The 24,529-nt window shown below is 42.9% G+C and overlaps 1 protein-coding gene across 2 annotated transcripts in view; it reads right to left on the bottom strand.

Annotated features, from left to right (window-relative positions):
• The window catches only part of ELK4 (ETS transcription factor ELK4), a 37,165-nt gene that overhangs the window by 12,432 nt on the left and 204 nt on the right, over positions 1-24,529 (bottom strand). Inside the window, exons 1-3 of one of the 2 annotated variants that reach the window (XM_056558051.1) lie at positions 24,413-24,459; positions 9,962-10,177; positions 7,354-8,187 (exon numbers count right to left, since the gene is read on the bottom strand). In XM_056558051.1, coding sequence (XP_056414026.1) covers positions 7,354-8,187; positions 9,962-10,168 — 1,041 coding nt within the window. In that variant the 5' untranslated portion in view covers positions 10,169-10,177; positions 24,413-24,459. Of the gene's footprint in view, positions 1-7,353; positions 8,188-9,961; positions 10,178-24,412; positions 24,460-24,529 lie in introns of those variants that run through there. The other variant, XM_056558050.1, reaches the window with a different exon arrangement.

Here is a 24,529-nt window from a genome sequence, read left to right as displayed (position 1 = left end):
AATCAGCAACACACAACACTGCCAGGGACTCAAATCATGGTAAAAACTCAACTCATCGTGTTTGGAGGAGAAAGAATGCCGAGTTGCATCCAAAGAACACCAGACCTACTGTGAAGCACGGGGGTGGAAACATCATGCTTTGGGTCTGTTGTTCTGCTAAGGGACCAGGACCAGAGGAGATCTGCATGGAGGAATGGGCCAAAACACCAGCAAAAGGGTGTGTAAACCTTGTGAAGATTTACAGAAAACGTTTGACCTCTGTCATTACCAACAAAGGGTATATGACAGTATTGAGATGAACTTTTTTTTGACCAAATATTTATTTTCCACCATAATTTGCAAATAAATTCTTTAATAATCAGACAATGTGATTTCATGGATTTTTGTTTTCATTATGTCTCTCTCGTAGTTGAGGTTTACCTATGATGAAAATTACACGCCTCTCATCTTTTTAAGTGGGAGAACTTGCACAATTGATGGCTGACTAAATACTTTTTTGCCCCACTGTAAGTATCACTTATTTTTTTTTTTTTACACTAGCCCCAGCAACATACAGGAAAAAAATGATATACTAGAATAAACTTGCTAAATGGAATAAGACACAAGAAACAGATGGCAATTAAGAGCTAATTTCCAGCGCTATGAGTGTCCAAAAAACATTTATTGGGGGTCCGCAAACTCTGTACCATCTAGATGTATTAGCTAGTAGGGTGAAACAGTAAGAGGGGCCTCCCCACAGATATCTACCTAGAGCATTCTGTATTATAGTCACAAGAGAGCCACTGATAGCTGCTGACAACAGGGCTCCCATGGAACTTTGCCTTTAAAATATATAATTTGGTATGTAAAGGGAATCTGTAAGCTCTAGATTATGCTCAGAGCTCAAGTGTCAAAGAGGCTGTGCTGAGTTGCTCCCCCAGCCGTGATGTGCACGACTCAGTACTAGAAAAAGTTTGATACGTCAATAAATCATGCATGTGAGGGAGGAGGCATGCGTTGTGCTTCTCACACAGCCTCCCGGACACTTGAGCTCTGAACAGGATCTGGAGCTGACAGATTACCTTTGATGAAACACAACCATCATCTGTAAATAATACAGCATCCATTGCTAAAAGCCAATGAAACACACAAAACAGGTACTAAAATTGTATGATAAAAGCTATCACAGAACAATAAAAATCTTCATAAATTGATCTTACACAATTACAATGTAGTTCCTAGTAGTTGTAGATGTTTATCACTTCGTTAGAATGCATGTTTCTCTACATTCTAATACATAGTTCCACCTGACAATAGTGGGTTAACCCCTTAAGGACCAAGCCCATTTTAACCTTAAGAGAAAAAGACAAAAAGAGAGGTGCGCTCCTAGTGCGGATGGTTCAGACAGGTGAGCCCCTTAGGATAATTAGGTAGGCTTACCAGAAGTGGTCATGCTCAGGGCACAACACCTATATCTGCATGTAGTATCGCTCGGTGAAGATGAGGTCAGCAGCTCCTGAAGTCCTCTCTGAGTGAGCTAGTCACTCAGTATTTCTGATACAGTCTGGAATAATGTGAACCAAAGGCCTGGGACACATAAAAGGAGGACTGGGTTCCGGGCGCTTCCCCTCCTAGTAGAGTACTGAATCTTAGGCAGGCAGATCCATAGAATAAAAAGGGAGTTTATTCGCAACAATAGTTTCGAGTCTTGTGCCAGACTCTTCTTCAGGCATATGACAAGGGGTTCAAACACACACACTTAAAATACCCGGGACCCAAAATGGTTCCGGGTGAAAGGTCACAATGACATTACTCTTAAATTACAAAATATAACATGCAACATAAAAGGTGATAAAAGCATAAGAATATATACATATATAAAAGTTAAGATTAGATGGAGTTTGGTATAAAATTTATGTTTGCCCATTTGGCAGCGCTGGAGACTCCCGATCAGCGGAGGTTAATCACGGCATCAGAAAGAGGCTGATGCGTGACGCTCGCCATAGCGAGTGATGGGGGTGGATAAAATGTAGCGCATAGTAGAAAAAAACTTTTGTGAATGAAGAAAATCAAAATTAGGCTGAGTGGTGGGGGTGGATACAATGTAGCGCATAGTAAGCAAAAAGGAGCAAGATGACATAACCTTTGTGAATGAAGGAAATCAAAACGAGGCTATTCACCGGGGACCTGCAGGGAAAAGCAGGGCTTGCTGACAATCCACTATTCCATATTAGGAACGTAATCCTGATGCACGGGAACACTCTAAGTATACCGATCTCAGTATAGGGTGTTCCCCTGAAGACAATAGGAGTGTATAAAAAGAAGACATTACCCTGATGGTAGTGAAGGTGTTTATCCAAGGTGCTGTTGTGGGAGTAAGAGCATCTGATCCTGTATGGGCTCCGCTGTATAGGGTCATGACTAAAAAAGTCTCAATGAGTAAAAAGGGGGGACTTGAACATGGTGGCAATTGATGAATATTGTCTGTAACAGCAACCAGTCCCACAGTGCAGGTTATATATATATGTAAAATATAATAACCAATTGTCACGCTACAGGGAACTGTATGCACCAGTCCACAGTGGACTAATAAGTGATAGTAAACAGGGCAACTGTCCTGGAAGTTGGTGATAATGACGATATGGGAAAATGTTGTTATAATAAAGAAAATATATATAAAGGAATATAAATAGACCGGTATAGATACAGAGATGGAAATGACTAAATTGGACGGCCGCCGGGGTTTGGATGACAGAGGTGAATGATCGACATCCGAAATTATAGAACTGTTTCAACTATCTCATTTAACCCCTTGGGTGCAACCGTTGACAATTTGTACATCCAATAGATTTCTTTTTTCTTTAAAGTCTCAAAACGGTTAGCACATTCCACTGGAATGTGGTCAATTGGAGTGACCGTGTAAACGTCCTGTTCATCTGGGCGAGTCAGGGCACAGTGTCTTGAGACCCCATGGAGCAGAAACTTTTTCTTGACGTTCTGTCTATGTTTGTTGAAACGGTTTCTGAGAGGTTGTATAGTCCGACCCACATATTGCAAATGGCACTTACATTCCAGGAGATATATAACATAAGAGGAATCACATGTAAGTCTGTATTTGATGTTAAATCTTTCTTGAGTGGTATTGGATACAAAATCCGTCCGCTTGTTTTGAATCTCTCTGCAGCACAAACATCTCTTGGCATTGCACCTATACGACCCCATTGACAAAATGGGTTTTCTAGTGATGAATTTGTGCTGCTTTATAATACTTGGTGCAAATATATTTTTTAGGGTGAGTGCCCTTCGATAGGTAATGGGTGGTTTGGTAGGAAGAATTGCACTGAGAGTGGCGTCATTTTGCAAAATGTGCCAATGTTTATTTAGAGTTTTCTTAATCATACTTGCGGAATCACAGAACGTGGTGATAAAATTAAGCCTCTGTGTATCACTCGTATTCTTGGTATTTCTTGGTTTAATACAGTCTCCTTGTGTCTGATCCTTTACTCTATTATAGGCATCACGAACAATAGATTTGGGATACTTCTTCTCTGTGAATCTTTTAGACAAAATCTTTGCTTGTGTGGCAAAGGTGTTATCTTCCGTACAGTTTTTCCTAATTCTCTTGTACTGTCCATATGGCACATTATTCAGCCATTGTTTTTGGTGAGCACTGTTGTATTCCAGGTAACTATTGTCGTCTACCTTCTTAAAGTAGGTAGACGTAATATAGTTAGTACCTTTGTGTGCAATATTCAAATCCAAAAAATTGATGTTGTCCTCGCTGTACTCAATAGTAAATTTGATCCCCCAATCATTGGAATTTAGGTAGGCCAAAAATGCCCCTATAGATTCCTCCGGACCCTTCCATAGGAAGAAGAGATCGTCGATATAGTGGCGAAAGAGTTGTATATGCGTAGAAAATTCCGGTGATCCCGTAATGAATTTTTTCTCGAATGCCCCCATGAAAAGGTTGGCATAGGTCGGGGCAACCTTTGACCCCATAGCCGTACCGTTACATTGATGATAAACCTGTTTGTTGTATATAAAGTAATTATTCTCCAATATGAACTTAAGGCCTTTAATGATGAAATTCCTATGATATTCAGTAATGTCAGGATTATTCTCCAAGAATTCTTCCACACATTGGACCCCAATCTCATGGCCAATGTTGGTGTATAACGACGTGACGTCACAGGTCCCATCTGATGGTAAGCAGCTGTTCTATGAGCTGGGTCGAGTCACGGAGATAACTAGGTAGTGATATAACATGTTCTTGTAGATATAAATCAATGTAATGTGACAAATTACTGGTAAAACAATTAGTGTTAGATATTATCGGACGACCCGGTGGTCTGGTGATGGACTTATGGATCTTTGGCAAGAAGTAGAAATAAGGTTTATTATCATTGTTGTACTGTAAGAATTTGTGTTCATGTTTATTTAAAATGCCATCTGAGAGGCCACTGTTTATAAGTTTATTGTATTCTTCTAAGATTCTTTTGTATGGATCTTTTCCAATCTGCTTGTAAAAGTTTTTATCCGACAATATATGGAGGGACTCCTCCTCATAATGTTCCACACTCATGATGACCACCCCACCCCCTTTGTCTGCCGGGCGGATCACCAGGTTATTGTTCTTCTTCAAGCTCACCAAGGCTTCTCCTTGAAGGACAGTTGCCCTGTTTACTATCACTTATTAGTCCACTGTGGACTGGTGCATACGGTTCCCTGTAGCGTGACAATTGGTTATTATATTTTACATATATATAACCTGCACTGTGGGACTGGTTGCTGTTAGACAATATTCATCAATTGCCACCATGTTCAAGTCCCCCCTTTTTACTCATTGAGACTTTTTTAGTCATGATCCTATACAGCGGAGCCCATACAGGATCAGATGCTCTTACTCCCACAACAGCACCTTGGATAAACACCTTCACTACCATCAGGGTAATGTCTTCTTTTTATACACTCCTATTGTCTTCAGGGGAACACCCTATACTGAGATCGGTATACTTAGAGTGTTCCCGTGCATCAGGATTACATTCCTAATATGGAATAGTGGATTGTCAGCAAGCCCTGCTTTTCCCTGCAGGTCCCCGGTGAATAGCCTCGTTGTGATTTCCTTCATTCACAAAGGTTATGTCATCTTGCTCCTTTTTGCTTACTATGCGCTACATTGTATCCACCCCCACCACTCAGCCTCATTTTGATTTTCTTCATTCACAAAAGTTTTTGTCTACTATGCGCTACATTTTATCCACCCCCATCACTCGCTATGGCGAGCGCCACGCATCAGCCTCTTTCTGATGCCGTGATTAACCTCCGCTGATCGGGAGTCTCCAGCGCTGCCAAATGGGCAAACATATAAATTTTATACCAAACTCCATCTAATCTTAACTTTTATATATGTATATATTCTTATGCTTTTATCACCTTTTATGTTGCATGTTATATTTTGTAATTTAAGAGTAATGTCATTGTGACCTTTCACCCGGAACCATTTTGGGTCCCGGGTATTTTAAGTGTATGTGTTTGAACCACTTGTCATATGCCTGAAGAAGAGTCTGGCACAAGACTCGAAACTATTGTTGCGAATAAACTCCCTTTTTATTCTATGGATCTGTCTGCCTAAGATTCAGTACTCTACTAGGAGGGGAAGCGCCCGGAACCCAGTCCTCCTTTTATGTGTCCCAGGCCTTTGGTTCACATTATTCCAGACTGTATTTTAACCTTAAGGACCAGGCCAATTAAATGTTTGCGTTTTCGTTTTTTTTTTCCCTCCTCACCTTCTAAAATCCATAACTTTTATATTTCCATCCATTCTCTCATTTTAACCATAAAATGTATGGCGGACCCCAAATTTTCTTTTTAAAGGGAGGAAATTTAAATGAAAAACACAATTTTGCGCATTTTGGAGGGTTTTGTTTTCACACTGTACAATTCACGGTAAAAATGACGTGTTCTTTATTCTGTGGGTCAATACGATTAAAATGATACCCATTGCTAGATACTTTTATATTTTTGTACCGCTTAAAAAAAAAAAATCTAAAACTTTTTGTACAAAATCAGTAATCTAAAATCGCCCAATTTTGACCACATATAACTTTTTAATTTTTCCATATATAGGACGGTATGAGGGCTCATTTTTTTTACGCCGTCATCTGTACTTTTTTTGGAATTTTTTACGTTTACGCCATTCCCCGTATGGGATCATTAACATTATATTTTGATAGTTCGGACATTTACGCATGCAGAGATACCAAATATGTTTATTTAAAAAATAATTTTACGCTTTTTGGGGGTAAAATGGGAAAAACTGACAATTTTAATTTTAATTGGGGGAGGGGATTTTTCACTTTTTTTTGCTTTTTATTTTTACATTTTTCAACTTTTTTACACTTTATATGTCCCCATAGAGGACTACCTATAGCAATCATTTGATTGCTAATACTGTTCAGTGCTATGCACTGCTCAGTATTATCGGCGATCTTCTGCTCTGATCGATCGCAGACCAGAGCAGAAGACCCGGGGAGACATGCTGGATAATCGGATCGCCACGGCAGCGCTGCGGGCGATCCGATCATCCATTCAAAGTAGCGCACTGTCGCAGAAGCCGTGATCTGTATTGATCACGGCATCTGAGGGGTTAATGGTGGACATCTGTGCGATCGCGGATGTTGGCCATTACCGGCGGGTCCCCGGCTGCTGCTAGCAGCTGGAACCTGCCATGTATGACGAGAGCACCGTTCCGATGCTCGTGGTCATACACAGGACATAAATGTACGTCCTGGTGCGCGAAGTCCCGACAAACCAGGACGTACATTTACGTACGTGGTCGTTAAGCGATTAAAAAGACCCAAGGAAAGCAATCAGAGCTATAAAAAGTATTACACAAGAAAATAGATTGAGGAAATTGCGGATAATAAGATTCCCTGGCATACATGTAAGGTTCACCGTGACCCAAATGTGACATCAGGACTTTTGCTCTCTCCAGAGGAGCTGAATATCAAAAGGCTGTGTGTGAAGTAAAGGCTTTACAAAATATTGTGGAAAAAAACAATGACACCCTATCTCCAAATGATAAAAAAAAGCTATCGCAAAATATACAGAGATTATTCCTGAACACATCTTTTTTCTGGAGAAACCATCTTGTTCACAGGCACAATAACACGTGTTACAAAAGGGACCTGCTATGTCACTGAACTATGCACCAGGTACTATTTCTGGAAAAAAATGGTAAAAATTCTTTGATTTTCATTATAAACAAGAAAAAAGGTAAGTAATTATAATTCAATTTAAAAAGTCTGACTTGGCATAGTATTGAATTGTATACTCAACTGTAAAGTAAAGTGAAACAACCAGTGATTTTACCTGTGAGAAAAATGCTGGCGTGAGAGATGCTGTGGGCAATGAAGGGCTGAGGATACCGAGAGTGCCGGAATCACTACTTGTGATAACCACTGTGGGAGTCAACTCAAGCTCTTTGGGCTTTTTTGACTTGGAACTCTTATTGTCCAGTACATAGGGTTCTGGCTCAGACTCTGTTTCGGGTTCTTGATCAGGCTTTCCTTCTGTTTCTATCTCCTCTATCTCCATTTCCATGTCATTTGGAAAATTTAGAGGCTCCGGCGATCCCAAATCTGTTTCGTCAGCTATATCCTGATTAGTCAAATTGGGAGATAAAGCTGGAGAATGTTCTGGAATGGGTGAGATGGATGTGCTTGTGAGAGAAGTACCAAGTGTTCCACCTGGTGGAGGCTCTGCAGGCTTCTCATGGAGCTCTGGAGGTTGAGGTGGAGCTGAAGACACAATGGAGGCAGGCTCAGGGTTTTTAGCTGGTGTGGTCACAAACCTAATGACTGATGGAAAAGGCTCTGGAGCAAATTTCTTCTCAACTGTATATTCCACATTTGCAGTTTTAAAAAGCTTTACACCAGCTGAATTCAAGGAATTGAGGGTAAATGATGTGTACAGACCAGAATGAATATAATCATTGCGTCCTGAGGATTTGGCAGAAGGACACAAAAGTCGCTCCTTGTTACAGTTCTCTTTGTCACGGATAATGCAGGTGCTGACAGGATTGGCAAAACTCCCATCTGTGTCTCCTTCTGCTTTATTCAACACTGCCGGATCCATGGTCAGGATGTCAGGGTACGAGACAAACTTGTAAACAAACTTCTGTCCATTTACTTTTTTGATGATGTTCTGGAGAAAAGAGGAAGAAAAGAGAGATGTCCTTGTGAGATGTGACACTAAAAACATAAAATAAAAACTATCGCATTCAGTTTTGCTGCTAAAGCATCCCTAACCGTATTTATATTGAAGTCAAGGTGGTAACTGATGTGACGTGCTTTTGTCATCTATTTTCCCTTTCAATTTACCACAACTGACCTTTACTCCAAACCTACGAAACTGATTATTATAGAAGACAAACAAGCTCTACAGCAAATAAAAACATATTGGAACAAAACTACTTGCAGTTCAGTTATTTTTGTACCATATTTTATATTTTGTAACCCCCCCCCCCCCCCCGATCTGAAACTTATCCCCTTCCTGATTGGTCCCCAGTTATTAATGGTGTACCCCGAGGTTCAGTACTGGGACTGCTTTTGTTTAACATAAACATTTTTATTACTGATATAGAGGATGAGATAAGCCATTGCTTTTTCAAGGGAACCTGTCATTAAAGGGGAACTCCAGTGGAAAAAGACAAATTCAATCAACTGGTGCTAGAAAGTTAGAGTATTCCAGCCTTAGATATTTTATACCCTAAACAAAGGATAGGGGATAAGATGTCTGATCACAGGCGCCCTGCCGCTAGGACCCCCACAATTTTGGGGCAGCTCCCAGCATTCTGTGCCCTGCTCCCGAGACAGGGACATGATGTCACGCCACACCCCCTCCATTGATGTCTTTGACAGGGGGCGTGATGGCTGTCATGCCCAGTCATAGACATGAATAGAGGGGGCGTGGCGTGACGTCTCCGTCTCAGGAGCAGCACCCGGCACAGAAATCCAGGAGCTACACTGAGATCGCAGGGATCCCAGAGGCGTGACCCCTCGATCAGACATCTTATCCCCTATACTTTGGATATGGGATAAGATGTCTAAGGCCGGAATAACCCTTTAAACAGATTTGTAAATTACTTTTATTTAAAAATCTATATCTTTCCAGTACTTATTAGCTGCTGTATACTACAGAGAAAGTTGAGTAGTTCTTTCCAGTCCGACCACAGTGCTGACAACTCTGTCCGTGTCAAGATCTGTCCTGAGCAGGAGACTATAGGATTTGCTATGGGGATTTGCGTCTACTCTGGACAGTTTCTGGCAAAGACAGAGGTGTCAGTAGAGAGCACTGTGGTCAGACTGGAAAGAACTACTCAACTTTCTTTGTAGTATACAGCAGCTGATAAGTACTGGAAGGATTAAGATTTTTAAATAGAAGTAATTTACAAATCTGTATAACTTTCTGGCACCAGTTGATTAGAAAAAAAAATGTTTTTCACTTGTTTTTTTAACGGAGTTCCCCTTTAAGAACCGCAAGCAGTATCAAACACATACATGCCCCCCTATTACAAAGGTGTACCATTCACTCTGAAATGCCTCAGAATTCCAGTTATAGAGCCAGTTGTAAACAGGGCTCTGGGTCACTGGTGCCCTGGGGAAGCAGTGGGGTGAGGAGTTGCAGCTGGGGTGTGCACTATTGACTTGGAGCTTTGTTCCCAGATGGCATTACAACTGGTATTCCTCTAAAATGCCGCAGAATTTCCACAGAGTGAATCATACGCCATTGTAATAAGGAAGCCCGTCAGTGGTTTTTTATGCTGCCCAAGGTTTAGGCAGCACTAAACTTGATGAAGTTCCCTTTGACACATATCAGCTTTTATTTTAAGATAAGGTGATAATTAAAAGAGACCTCAGTAATACAGTATCAAGTGGCATGCTTATGTCTCTAGGAGCCTGCAAAAGAGATTCTTTACCTTCACATAGTAATAGCGGAGAGCTCTGCTTAGCTTGTCATAGTTCATGCTCGGCTTATTCTTGCGTTCCCCCCATAACTTGGCCACTTCTTCAGCCCTCAGGAGCTTAAACTCCCCATCATCTGACGTCCACCTAATCAAATCATTGTTTCCAGGTTCCTGTAGAAGCTGGAGCAGAAACTGCCACAGAGTAATGGCGCTGTCCATAGCAAAGCACTGGAAAGAAAATACAGCTAAGTTACTTCCCAGATGTTGTGTTTGAGCACAATAGACGGACTGCTACACTACAGTTTTCAAGCTCCTGCCTGCGGTGTAAAAATATATATATATATACATATATATATATATATATATACACACACACAAGACAAGGCTGGACAAGAAACGGTACAATATCTGGAAGTATGCTGGTGACATCTAACTTGTTTGGTTGTTTTCTATTAAAGTTTATAACGTTTGGATTTGTTCAGTTATTTGGTTGTTTTCCAATTGGTTTGTATTCAGTACTAAGTTTTCAGGTAATTTCAAACATAAAAGATAACATTGACAGAAAGAAAATTAAGTATGTCTTCAAGCTTCCTGGTATGCAAAGTTTCCACAGTATCGCTCTCATACACTGATAATCTAGAAACCAGAAACAAGACAGGAAGTACACTTCACAGACCATAACAAAAGGGAAAAAATATTCACTCATTAACTAAAACATAGCTGAGTAGACATGATAGGTGAAAAGGTCCACTCACCGCTTTAAGGGACAGATTTATCAATGACTCAAAAACCAGCAGAAAGGGTCTGCTCACATCGTGTTTAAAAGGGGTACTCCACTGGCCAGCCTTCCGGCTGCGTTTGGAAAATTTAGTTCCGAACGCTGTGTGCTCATGCTGCGGGGGTCAGCCATGGCCATGCCCACTCAATGCAAGTCTATGCCACGCCCCCTCCCATAGACTTACATTAAGGGGGTGTGGACTGCCATCATGAGGGGTCATGGCCGACCCCCGCAGTGCGAGCACAGCCAGAAAGTTGGCTAGTGAAGTACCTCTTTAAAGGAGAAATGTGGTAAAAGATAACTTATCCCCTATACAAAGGGGATAATTAGGGGATCATTTCTAGATCACTGGGGCATAAACGCTGGGACCTCCGCGATCTCCTAAACAGGACCCCGGCAGTCTGCTGGAAGGGGACACGCTATAGAGATACATGGAGGGGGCATGTCAGCTGCGGCTTCCTGTGGAGTCGGAACTGCTGCTTTCGGCAGACTGATGGGATCCTGTTCAGGAGATTGGTTGGGAGGGGGGGTCCCAGCGGCCAGACCCCCACGATCTATAACTTATTCCTTAGCTTTTGGATTGGGGATAAGTCATCTTTCACTGCACTACTCCTTTAAGCTTTATGCCGCAGTATATATTGAAACCTTTTTGATGGTATCCCAAGGAATAACAGCGGGGCATAGCTAAAATGTGATGTGAGTAGCCCCAAGAGAATGTCTGGAAAACTTGCACAACACAAATAGAACTTCCACAAACAGTTCCACAAACAGAACTTTGTGCTTTTCACCACATTTTTCAGGGTCTTACAAAAGTTAAATAAGTTTTTCCCACAATGAATACTTAAGACCAATTCACATGAAAGGTGATGTGTGTAATCGGTGAGAATGGGGGTCCTGAGTGGCCCTAGAGCCGTGGTCAAGCACTAAAACTCTATGGGACATGGTAGCCATGTACAGCTGTTCAGTAGAAACATGGGCACCCAGGATACCCAATCTCATGATAGATGGGCATCAGTCTGGAGCCCCAATGATTGACAATTATCACCTACCCTGTACATAGGAATTAACCTGTCTTTGTGGGATAACCCTGTTAAACACACAGAAAACCAGTCAGAATTTAAAACCTTTAAATTCATATGGTGAATAATTTCAGAATATATAGGAATGTAGGAAATTTTGCATGGAATTTCCCCTCAGTGGATTGCCGCCACCTGGAATTGGCACTTCTTTTGTGCAGAATTTTACTGTGGAACTAAGTGTTAGAAATAAAAATTGTGTTGACTAATGGTCTTTTCAGAGTTGGTTTCTCATAAAGAATGAACATGTTCATCCACATCAGAAGTTCATCCACGTAGTGTGCGCTGAGCAGAAGAATCCCACAATGGCATACTGCTGCAGTCTTAGAATTTACACTTTGAAATTGTGAACAGAATTTACTGCATTTGCCTTTATGCTCCTTAAAAGGGGTACTCCGGTGGAAAACTTTTTTTTTTTTTTTTTTTTTTTTTTCAATCAACTGGTGCCAGAAAGTTAAACAAATTTGTAAATTACTTCTATGAAAAAATCTTACCTCCTTCCATTACTTATTAGCGGCTGTATACTACAGTTCTTTTCTTTTTGGATTTCTTTTCTGTCTGACCACAGTGCTCTCTGCTGACACCTCTGTCCATGTCAGGAACTGTCCAGAAATGTCAGGAAAATCTCCATAGTAAGCATATGCTGCTCTGGACAGTTCCTAAAATGGACAGAGGTGTCAGCAGAGAGCACTGTGGTCATGACAAAAGAAATCCCAAAAGAAAAGAATTTCCTCTGTAGTATTCAGCAGCTAATAAATACTGGAAGGATTAAGATTCTTTAATTGAAGTCATTTACAAATCTGTTTAACTTTCTGGCATCAGTTGATTTAAAAAAAAAAAAAAGTTTTCCACCGGAGTACTCCTTAAGGGTGCGTTCCCACAGGGCGTATACGCAGCGTATTTGATGCTGCACAAAATTTATGGCAGCAGCGGGAAATACACTGCGTATTCCTCGCTCTCTAGACACACAGGGATTTCCGCCGGCAGCCCCATGTGTGCAGTGAGTTTTGGAGGCGGGGCCACGCGTCACAGACATGCCGGCACACGGCCCCGCCTCCAAAACTCACTACACACATAGGGCTGCCGCCGGAAAGCCCTGTGTGTATAGTGAGCAAGGGATACGCAGCATATTTCCCGCTGCTGCCGTAAAATTTGCGCAGCATCAAATACGCTGCGTATACGCCCTGTGGGAACGCACCCTTAATGCCCATTCTCAATTATGCAAGTTTGTGGTGGTGTTTCCCAAATAGTCATGTGATTGTTTGACACGCTAGTGCGCTGCCTAAGTTCCCTGGGGAAAAACACACATATGGGTCTCTGTTATTCATCTATGCTGTATTCAGATAGGGCACTACAAATGTTTTACTTCACATGGATAAATTTGCCCGTAACCACATTCCCAATAATAGACAAGTTTATGTGCCCCCGGAACCATGTCAGACATAGATAAATAGATATTTAGTGGGAAGTATAAACAAACACAATAATCTCATTGTATGCAAATATTATACATGAACATAATGGTTTTAGGTTTGTTTTTTTAGGAATTATATGTTACAGTATACTTCACAGTGTCACATAATTTTTTTTTACCGCTATAGATTAAACATCATCCCATTCCACTGGAAACTGAGAAGAAATGGTTATTATTAGAGGTGAGCGAACTTACAGTAAATTCGATTGGTCACAAACTTCTCGGCTCGGCAGTTGATGACTTTTCCTGCGTAAATTAGTTCAGCTTTCAGGTGCTCCAATGGGCTGGAAAAGGTGGATACAGTCCTAGGAGACTCTTTCCTAGGAATGTATCCACCTTTTCCAGCCCACCGGAGCACCTGAAGGCTGAACTAATTTACGCAGGATAAGTCATCAACTGCCGAGCCGAGAAGTACATGACGAATCGAATTTACTGTAAGTTCGCTCATCTCTAGTTATTATAATGGACAGTTTATCATTTTAAAGGAGATCTGCGGTGTATTACACTTATCCCCTCCATGTATCTCTATGGAAGAGACGGAGATACAGCATTTGTGCATCCCCGCCTCTCCCATAGGGCAATGCGGCAATGCCTGGACCCCGTGCAGGAGATCGCAGCATTCGGACACCCAACCCCCCGCGATCAGGCGCTTACCCTGCGGTAAGGGCATAAATGTTATACACCGCAGATCTCCTTTAAAGCCAAAATAAAGTCCAGAAAACTCCTTACAACTTTGTAAAACATTTTACTTTTTATTTACTTTTAGGCACTTGGCTTGATCTGTATTGATCACGGCATCTGAGGGGTTAATGACGGACTTCAGTGCCATCGTGGATGTCCACCATTACTAACGGGTCCCTGGCTGTCGATAGCAGGTGGGACCTGCCGGGCATGACACGAGCACCGAACCGTTGCTCACGGTAATGGCGGATTGTAAATGCACTTCATGGTGTGTTAAGTACCACCGCACCATGACGTAAATTAACGTTTGTCGTCGTTAAGGGGTTAAAAATCTGAAATTTTTCAACCCCTTAAGGACACAGCCAATTTTATTTTTGCATTTTTGTTTTTTTTCCTTCTTAAAAATCATAACTCTTTTATATTCCCATCCACAGACCTATATGAGGGCTTTTTTTGCATGACCAATTGACCTTTTTAATGACATCATTTATTTTACCATAAAATGTACAGCGCAACCAAAAAAATATTATTTGTGTGGGGATACTGAAAAGAAATCCGCAATTTTGCTAATTTTGGAAGGTTTCATTTTAATGCTGTACACTGTACAGTAAAAATGTTTTCTGTGAGTCAAAATGATTAAATGATACCCATGATTAGATACTTTTCTACTACTAGCTGAGTACCCAGCGTTGCCCGGTTTTTCCTTCCTCATCCTTGTTGGGGAAGAAAATCAACAAAGGAGGAAGCTTTTGACTTCATATCCCATCCCCATATAATGTTGCCATATCCCGACCTCCTATCCAGACCTCCTCTCTTTGTGAGATGGGGTGTGACTTGCAAGCCGGATTGACACATTCACCAGGAGATGCAGAGCGGAGCTTGTGGATTAAGGTACTGGAAGTCCCATACTCTCATGGGACTTGACACAAAAGCACATCTTTTATGTAAGGGTGTAGGTAAGGGTTAATTTAACTATCATATCTTTTTATTTGACATATAAGTAATGTGTGTACCAGCAGTGATGTGGGAATTGTATTGCCCGACGCCCGGGACATGCAGTTCTGGGCGCCAGGCAGGTGAATTCTTCAGGCATTTAGCCCTGCTTCGGGCAAGCAGGGCTAAATGTCTAAAGAATTCACATATAACGGGGCAATCAGTTTTGCCCTGTAACTAAACTCCTATAAACTGCAGCTGTGCGCTACAGCCTATAGCGAGCCGCACAGGACGACAGCGTCCCGGGGTAGGCACATGCGACGACGTCACTCACCGCGTGCCCCTCCCTCCGGACCGAGGATGTGGTCCAGTAACAAGAGTGGCCGCCGAGCCCCTGAGCCTGCCGGAGTGAACATGGGGGCGGACAGGTAGCAGGGGATCGGAGAGGAGGTAAGGTTTAGTAAATAATAATAGCGCAGGGGGGGTCAGAGGGGGGTAATATAATGGCGCAGGGGGCATCAGGAGGGGGGGGGGGAATATAATGGCGCAGAGAGCATCAGAGGTGGGGGGGATATATTGGCGCAGGGGAATATAATGGCTCGGGAGGGGGATATAATGACACAGGGAGCATCAGAGGGGGGGGGAATATAATGGTGCAGGGGGCATCAGAGGGGAGTAATATAATGGCGCAGGGGGCATCAGAGGGGGGGGAATATATTGGCGCAGGGGGCATCAGAGGGGGGTAATATAATGGCGCAGGGGGCATCAGGTGGGGGGCAATATAATGGCGCAGGGGGCATCAGAGGGGGGAATATAATGGCGCAGGGGGCATCAGAGGGGGGGAATATAACGGCGCAGGGGGCATCAGAGGGGGGTAATATAATGGCGCAGGGGGCATCAGAGGGGGGTAATATAATGGCGCAGGGGGCATCAGAGTAGGGTAATATAATGGCGCAGGGGGGCATCAGAGGGGGGTAATATAATGGCGCAGGGGGCATCAGAGTAGGGTAATATAATGGCGCAGGGGGCATCAGGTGGGGGGCAATATAATGGCGCAGGGGGCATCAGAGGGGGGGAATATAATGGCGCAGGGGGCATCAGAGGGGGGGAATATAACGGCGCAGGGGGCATCAGAGGGGGGGAATATAATGGCTCGGGGGGATATAATGACACAGGGAGCATCAGAGGGGGGGAATATAATGGCGCAGGGGGCATCAGAGGGGGGAATATATTGGCGCAGGGGGCATCAGAGGGGGGTAATATAATGGCGCAGGGGGCATCAGAGGGGGGAATATATTGGCGCAGGGGGCATCAGAGGGGGGTAATATAATGGCGCAGGGGGCATCAGAGGAGGGTAATATAATGGTGCAGGGGGCATCAGAGGAGGGTAATATAATGGCGCAGGGGGCATCAGGTGGGGGGGCAATATAATGGCACAGGGGGCATCAGAGGGGGGGAATATAATGGCGCAGGGGGCATCAGGGGGGAATATAATGGCGCAGGGGGCATCAGAGGGGGGGGGAATATAATGGCGCAGGGGCATCAGAAAGGGGGGGGGAATATATTGGCGCAGGGGGCATCAGAAGGGGGGAATATATTGGCGTAGGGGGCATCAGAGGGGGGGAATATAATGGCGCAGGGAGCATTGGTGGGTATATAATGACGCATGGAGCATCAGAGGGCGGGAATATATTGGCGTAGGGGGCATCAGAGGGGGGGGAATATAATGGCGCAGGGAGCATTGGTGGGTATATAATGACGCATGGAGCATCAGGGGGGGGAATATAATGGCGCAGGGAGCATCAGGGGGAAATATATTGGTGCAGGGAGCATGGGGGGGGCGGAATATAATGACGCAGGGAGCATCAGGGGGCGGAATATAATGGCGCAGGGAGCTCCAGAGGGGGGGGGAGAATATAATGATGCAGGGAGTATCAGAGGGGGTACATAATGACGCAGGGAGCATCGGGGGGGGGGGGGGGGGGTAACATAGTGGCGCAGGGGGCCCTACTTGATCCCTACCTGATAAAAGGGACATACCTACCTGAAGGGGGGCTACCTACTTAAAGGAATACTGTAGTGCAAAATAACTTATCCCATAAGTGATAGATCGCAGGGGTCTAACCGCTGGGACAACCCCCCCCCCCCCCCCCCATCTTTTGTATGAGGCCCCAGCAGACGGCATGAAGGGAATGTTCCGTCCCTACATGACACGGCTGCTGAAATGCCCCCTTCCTGTATCTATGGGATACATGGGGGGCTACGTCATGCGGACAAGCCCCCATTCCTGCCGGGGCCCCTTACAAAGGATCGGGGGGGAAGGGGTTTCACAGCGGTCAGGATAAGTTATTTTGCCCTGCAGTATTCCATTAATGGGGTGGATTTACTTATCAGGGACCCTATACACCTAATGGGGTGACATACTGGTCTGCCTATCAAGTTTTTATTGATAAAATACCTTATTTACGTACTATTTGGGTTAAAATTATTTTGTACCAGGACAGGTGGATTTTTATGAGGGACAAGTAGATTCTGCTCTGTTTTAGTCCCTTGGACAAGTAGCTTTTTTTAAATATTTCACACCCCTGACCAGGTATTATTGAAATATCTCCAGCTGTACAGAAGTTATGTAGGAACATACATTTCCCATTGATTTGCATGGGACTTTAAAAGGGGTATTCCAGGAATTTTTTTTAATTAACTATGCTACAGGGGCTGCAAAGTTAGTGTAGTTCATAATATAGAATACAGAAATTGGGGCTCAGAGTCGTGAATATTAGGATAACGTATGTTTATTTCAGTATATACTGTATAAAGTTAGTATACTTGTGAACTGTGAATCACCACAGGGCCCTTGTGAATCAACAGAAACACAAAATGGTTGTTCAATGGTTAAAACAATGAAATTAGAATAATGGCAAATAAAAAGGGTTATTACAAAAAAATATGGCTTTTAAAACACAAAATGAATCCTTTAAATAAGTGTCCACACATCTATTGGAATGAAACCAATGGTTTAGCGATTTGTAAAAATGTAGTGATTTCTCCGATAGTCTTGGTTCGCTATTTCCAAAATTATTTTGTATCCAGTTAGAATAAATAGTAAATGTCTTGAATAAAGAATGCAGCGATTTGTGCAAAGTTAGTTAGTGGCAATTGTAACAAATCTGGATCCCCTATGCAGAGGGCTCGCTGTTGGAGACACAGCCGTCTCCCAATTGTGCAACGGCAGTGTTAAAGGACATGTCCGGTGCTCACTTTTCTTATTGTATCTGTTCCGGGCTGCAAAATAAAAGAAAACAAACTTTCTCTTACCTGCCTACGCTCCCCCGGTACAGGTGTTCGGTCCCCGGTGTGTATTCTTCTTACTTCCTGTTAGCCCGGCACGTCACACGGAGCTTCAGCCTATCACCGGCCGCAGCGATGTCCCGCCTCAGCCAGTGATAGGCTGAAGCTCCGTGTGACGTGCCGGGCTAACAGGAAGTAAGAAGAATACACACCGGGGACCGAACACCTGTACCGGAGCCCTGGGGGAGCGTAGGCAGGTAAGAGAAAGTTTGTTTTCTTTTATTTTGCAGCCCGGAACAGATACAATAAGAAAAGTGAGCACCAGACATCTCCTTTAACACTGCCGCTGCACAATTGGGAGACGGCTGTGTCTCCAACAGCGAGCCCTCTGCATAGAGGATCCAGATTTGTTACATTCTAAAGTCAATTGATACAATTGCCACTAACTAACTTTGCACAAATCGCTGCATTCTTTATTCAAGACGTTTACTATTTATTCTAACTGGATACAAAATAATTGTGGAAATAGCGAACCGAGACTATCAGAGAAATCACTGCATTTTTACAAATCGCTAAACCATTGTTTTCATTCCTATAGATGTGTGGACACTTAAAGGATTCATTTTGTGCGTTTTAAAAGCCATATTTTATTGTAATAACCCTTTTTATTTGCCATTATAATTTTATTGTATTAACCATTGAACAACCATTTTGTGTTTCTGCTGATTCACAAGGGCCCTGTGATGATTAGTATACTAACTTTATACATTATATACTGAAATAAACATACGTTATCCTAATATTCACGACTCTGATCCCCAATTTCTGTATTATACTTCACATTTTTTTTGGCACAGTGGGTATAGGTGTTATTTGGGCAGCTCGAGTCTCAGGTCAATAGGAGCCTCTCTACCACTCTTTTTTTCTAGTTCATAATATAGTGTCTGTACATGTGTGTGACGGTTTTCTCACAATTCTTCTGTGATTTTCACCCCAATATTTATTTTTACCAGCATACAAAAAGACTGTTGTCTCTGATTTTTCCCAGGTTGCAATGAGGCCGAGACCTGACTCACTAGTCAGCTAATTACAGGGAGCCTGTCTGCTTCAATGGGTGGAGGGATTTTTTAATTTTAATTTTTTACACTTTTTATATCCCCACAGGGAGCTATTTACAACAATCCTTAGATAGCAGATACTGAACAGTGCTATGCATATGCATAGCACTCATCAGTATTATTTATCAGCAATCTTCTCTGGTCTGTTTGATGTCAGTGTGCCGCGGGTGATCTGATCATCCACTCAAACGCCCCCACTACCGCAGCATCTGAGGGGTTAATGGCGGACATCAGCGTGATCGCCGATGTCCACCATTACCGGTGAGTCCCTGGCTGCTGATAGCAGCCGAGACCTGCCGTGCATGATGTGAGCACCATACCGAGACAAGCCTAATGTACAGGACGTAAATGTGCGTCCTGGTGCGCTAAGTACCAGGACATACATTTAAATCCTGTGCCCTTAAGGGGTTAAGCTGACAAAAAGGATTTTCTTGGTTGCCTAAATCTACCAATCTGAGCTCATCTTTCATTTCTCATATTCGTCTGGTTGCTATGGGCAACAAGAAGACTACAAGTCTCCCTCCCATGTAGGCACATGAGAGCAGATTTCCCATTAAAAACATTGGAGTTTCTAAACCATATGGATTTCAAGGTGCAATCCATGTGGAATTTGACTACAGTTACTTAATGTGAACATATCCTAAAGATGCCATACAAACTTCTCACATGTCAGCATTCGTTACAATGGTATCCAGCCTAGACAAAGCGCTAGAAGCCATAGGGTCTTGTGCACTTAAACTGACAAACTACAGAGGCCTTTAGCTGCAGAGCATTACCCTGTGTTAACACTAGTGATGCACCAAAAGGGAAATTTTTGGCCGAAACCGAAAATGTAGGCTGTGCTTGGCTGAAAACCGAAACCGCATTGCCCCTCCCAGTTTTTTTTTTTAATATAGTTTTTATATAATTTGTTTAGTTTTTCATATACAGGGATGTATGAGGGCTTATATTTTGCACCGTGAGCTGTAGTTTTTATTGGTACCATTGTAGTACTGATTAATTTTTTATTTCTAATAATTTTTTTCTGATAAAAATCCATATTTTTTTTAATGTTTACGCCATTACTCCATCACATATACTGTTATGGGGGTACTTTATAACAGTTTTATGGCTTATAACAGTGATAAAGTACCCCCATAACAGTATATGGCTTATAACAGTGATAAGGTACCCCCATAACAGTATAAGCCATATATAGTACTGTTATTAGGGGGGGGGGGGGGGGTACTCTATCCAGAACGATCATACACTATCAGTGTTTCCCCAATCAGGGTGCCTCCAGCTGTGGCAAAACTACAACTCCCAGCATGCCTCGACAGTCGAAGGCTGTCGAGGCATGCTGGGAGTTGTAGTTTTGCCACAGCTGGAGGCACTTTGTTTGGGAAACACTGCACTATAAATTCCCAGGCTCCCTCTTATGAAGATGGCAGCTGGGTATGATACGGAGCAGCTGCCGCTATGGCGGATAATTCAAGGAGTCACAGCGCGCCCCCTGCGACCTCCTCCACTCAGACCCCAAGGACATCGCCTCGGCCACCCGATTCCACAAAGCTCATGGTCCCGTAGCTCAGCAGCGGACAGCTCCCTGCCTCCGTGTCAGCCTGGGTTACCATGGCTACCAGAAGCGGTTCACGTGGCACAGCTCATGATGTCATCAGTACATCAGCCACCTACAATTTCTACCATTACCGGCGGGTCCCTGGCTGTGATGAGAGCGCAGCTCCTGCACTCGCATTATAGCCGCGGCGGGACTCAGGGCGTACAGGCACGTTCTGGTATGCTAAGTCCCTGTACGCCCTGTGTCATTTAGGCCATGCCCCCCAAAATTTTTCAGCACAAAAATGCATCAGCCAAAAATGCCGAAAGGGGCATTTTCGTCGGCCGAAATTTCGGTGCATCCCTAGTTAGCATATCATGTTTGCATTATGTTCCTCCAAGTCATATGACTATTTTTATTTTTTTATCTACCTTCTCATTGATGTCAATCTTGAGCTTACACGTTGTCAAAAAAAATGGCTTAGGGTGCCCTGATCACATACCTTTTTACAGTTTATTAATACGTTCTCCAATTCCCAAGATATGTGGGTTTAAAATACCATTCAGGGAAGCAGTAAGCTGGGTGTGAGCTTAATTTTAATAATGGTAGTGACTATCATATGATTGGGGGGGATTATCAGACATACATACTAGTCAATGTACAACATTCACACCCTCGACTGTATAGAGCCGCCCATCACTTGATATACTCACCAATCCAACCAATCATACTATTTCCTGAATTGTCAGACAAAATAAACCCACATATCTCAGGAACAAAAGGGAGTATCAAGAAATTGTGACAGGTGTGTGATCAGGGCCCCCTAACCCATTTACAGACAGTAAAAGCTTATTTTTTGGGGGGGATGGCCAAAGGTCCACTTTAACCCCTTAACGACGCAGGACCTAAATGTACGTAACACACCAGAACGTACATTTACTTCCTGTACATAACTGCGAGCACCAGAGTGGTGCTCGCGTCATGCACGGCAGGTCCTGGATGCTATCCGGACTTGCCGGTTATGGCGGACATGAGAGATCGCGCTGATGTCTGCCATCAACCCCTCAGATGCCGTGATCAATACAGATCACGGCATCTGCAGCAGTGCAGTTGGTTAAATGGATGATCGGATCGCCCACAGCGCTGCCATAGGGATCCAATCATCCATAATGGCGAATGGAGGTCTCCTAACCTGCCTCCGTCCATCCCCTGGGGTCTTCTGCTCTGGTCTGAGATCGAGCAGACCAGAGCAGAAGATCGGCGATAATACTGATCAGTGCTATATCCTATGCATAGCAGTGAACAGTATTAGCAATCAAATGATTGCTATAGCTAGTGCCCTATAGAGACATAAAATGTGTAAGGAAACAAAAAAGTTAAGAAAATGTGAAAATCCCCTCCCTCAATAAAAATGTAAAATTTTTTCCATTTTACCCCCCAATTTAAAAAAAAAAAAGAACATATTTGATGTTGCCGGATGCGTAAATGTCCGAACTATCAAAATATAATGTTTATGATCCCATACGGTGAATGGCGTTAACGTTAAAGAAAAAAAAAAGTCCAAAGTTGCTGCTTTTTTGTCACATCATATTCCCAAAAAATATATTAAAAATGTATTCAAAGTTTTATATACACAAATGTGGTATCAATAAAAATCACAGATCATGGCGCAAAAATTAGCCCTCATACCGAAAAATGAAAAAGTTATAGGTGGTCAAATTAGAGGGATTATAAACTTACTTATTTGGTTTTTAAAGCGGTACAATAATAGAAAAGTTGGTAATCATGGGTATCATTTTAATCGTATTGACCCACAGAATAAAGAAAACATGTAATTCTTAATGTAAATTGTACAGCATAAAAACTAAACCTTCCAAAATTAGTAAAATTGCGGTTTTCTTTTCAATTTCGCCACACAAATAGTATTTTTTTTTGGTTGCGCCATACATTTTATGGTGAAATTAGTGATGTCATTACAAAAGACAACTGGTCGCGCAAAAAACAAGCCCTCATACTCGTCTGTGGATGAAAATATAAAAAAAAATAATAATTATGATTTTTAGAAAGCCCAAGACCAAAAGGGGCTGAGTCCTTAAGGGGTATTCCAAGCCTAAAAATCTTATCCCCTATACAAAGGACAGTTCCTGACATGAACAGGTGTCAGCACTATGGTCAGACTAGAAATAACTACTTTCTTTGTAGTATACAGCAGCTAATAAGTACTGGAAGGATTAAGATTTTTAAATAAAAGTAATTTATAAATCTGTTTAAAGAGGTATTCTGGCCTTAGACATCATATCCTGTATCCAAAGGATAGAGGATAACATGTCTGATCGAGGGGTCCTGCCTCTAGGACCCCCTGCGATCTCAGTGCAGCACTCGGCATTCTGTGCCGGGTGCTACTGCAGTCTCTGAAACGCTGGGATTACGAGACTGGAGGAGATGTGACCTCACGCCACTCCATTCACGTGCTGCACAGAGATGGTGGGCGGTCCCAGCTACAGGACCCCCGTGATCAGACATCTTACCCCCTATCCTTTGAATAGGGGATAAGATGTCTAGGGGCGGAGTACCCCTTTAATGTGGATCATGTACACTTGCACGGTTCAGATTTTGTGTTTTTTGTTCATTCTTGGGGGCTTACTACCCTCATATGTAAGATATACCTATTTTTTTACCCTCTGTGATAGATATGTGTAGAGACCCCACCACTTTCTCTATTCTGGCATGAGGAGAAGGTTTTCCTTAACCATTTTTTAATAGTAACATATTTATATGTTTTTCTTGTATTTCTAAAAAAAAAAAGCTTTTTGTTTGTCCAAATACACATTTTTTTTTTTGGTTGTACATATGACCCATCATAAAACTATGAGTTGTTTCAGGATGTTTTGATGTTTTTGACAGTACATCAAACTTGCCTTGAGTAAATATACACATACGGGTGGACCTATCCCCAGAGGCGTAGCTTGTAGCTTCTGGGCCCCAATGCAAAATCAGCAACAGGGCCCCATATGCCAATTATAATACTGGTCTCTTATGGGGCAGATGTGTTTTGTTGCCCCTTAGGCACCACGGCCCTGGTGCGACTGCTACCTCTATAACTATGCCCCTGCCTATCCAGGTGCCATAAGGACACTCCAATAAACTACATACTGCAATAAACTACATCCTATCAGATTAGAGACACATAATGTCTATTCCAGTGGTCTTCAACCTGCAGACCTCCAGATGTTGCAAAACTACAACTCCCAGCATGCCCGGACAGCCGTTGGCTGTCCGGGCATGCTGGGAGTTGTAGTTTTGCAACATCTGGTGGTCCGCAGGTTGAAGACCACTGGTCTATTCTGTTTCTAGATATAACCAATTACGGTTTCATTCACTGACAACAAGCAGAGATAGGAGATAATATTACAGAGCTGTATAACTTCCCATCATACAATGACTTTCTTCTGACATAGTAGATGTCAGGCAGCTATACTGCTCTAGGGCACTAGGGGGTTGTTTACATCCACACATGTGTAGGGGCACCAGGAAACCAGTGCCCAGACCCCACACACACGCTAAGCCTCAGTGCCCACCCATAATAACAACTCTGACAGCTCAACAGGTGGCACAACGGTGCAGGTGGGCGTCCGAACACCAGGTACACACCGGACACATGTCGTGCCCAGCTGTTTACACATTACGTAACAATA

The sequence above is a fragment of the Hyla sarda genome, chromosome 2 (genome assembly GCF_029499605.1).
Source record: "Hyla sarda isolate aHylSar1 chromosome 2, aHylSar1.hap1, whole genome shotgun sequence".
Lineage (NCBI taxonomy): Eukaryota > Metazoa > Chordata > Amphibia > Anura > Hylidae > Hyla > Hyla sarda.
The sequence above is the reverse complement of the archived record's forward strand: the minus strand, read 5'-3'. Positions and strand labels throughout refer to the sequence as shown.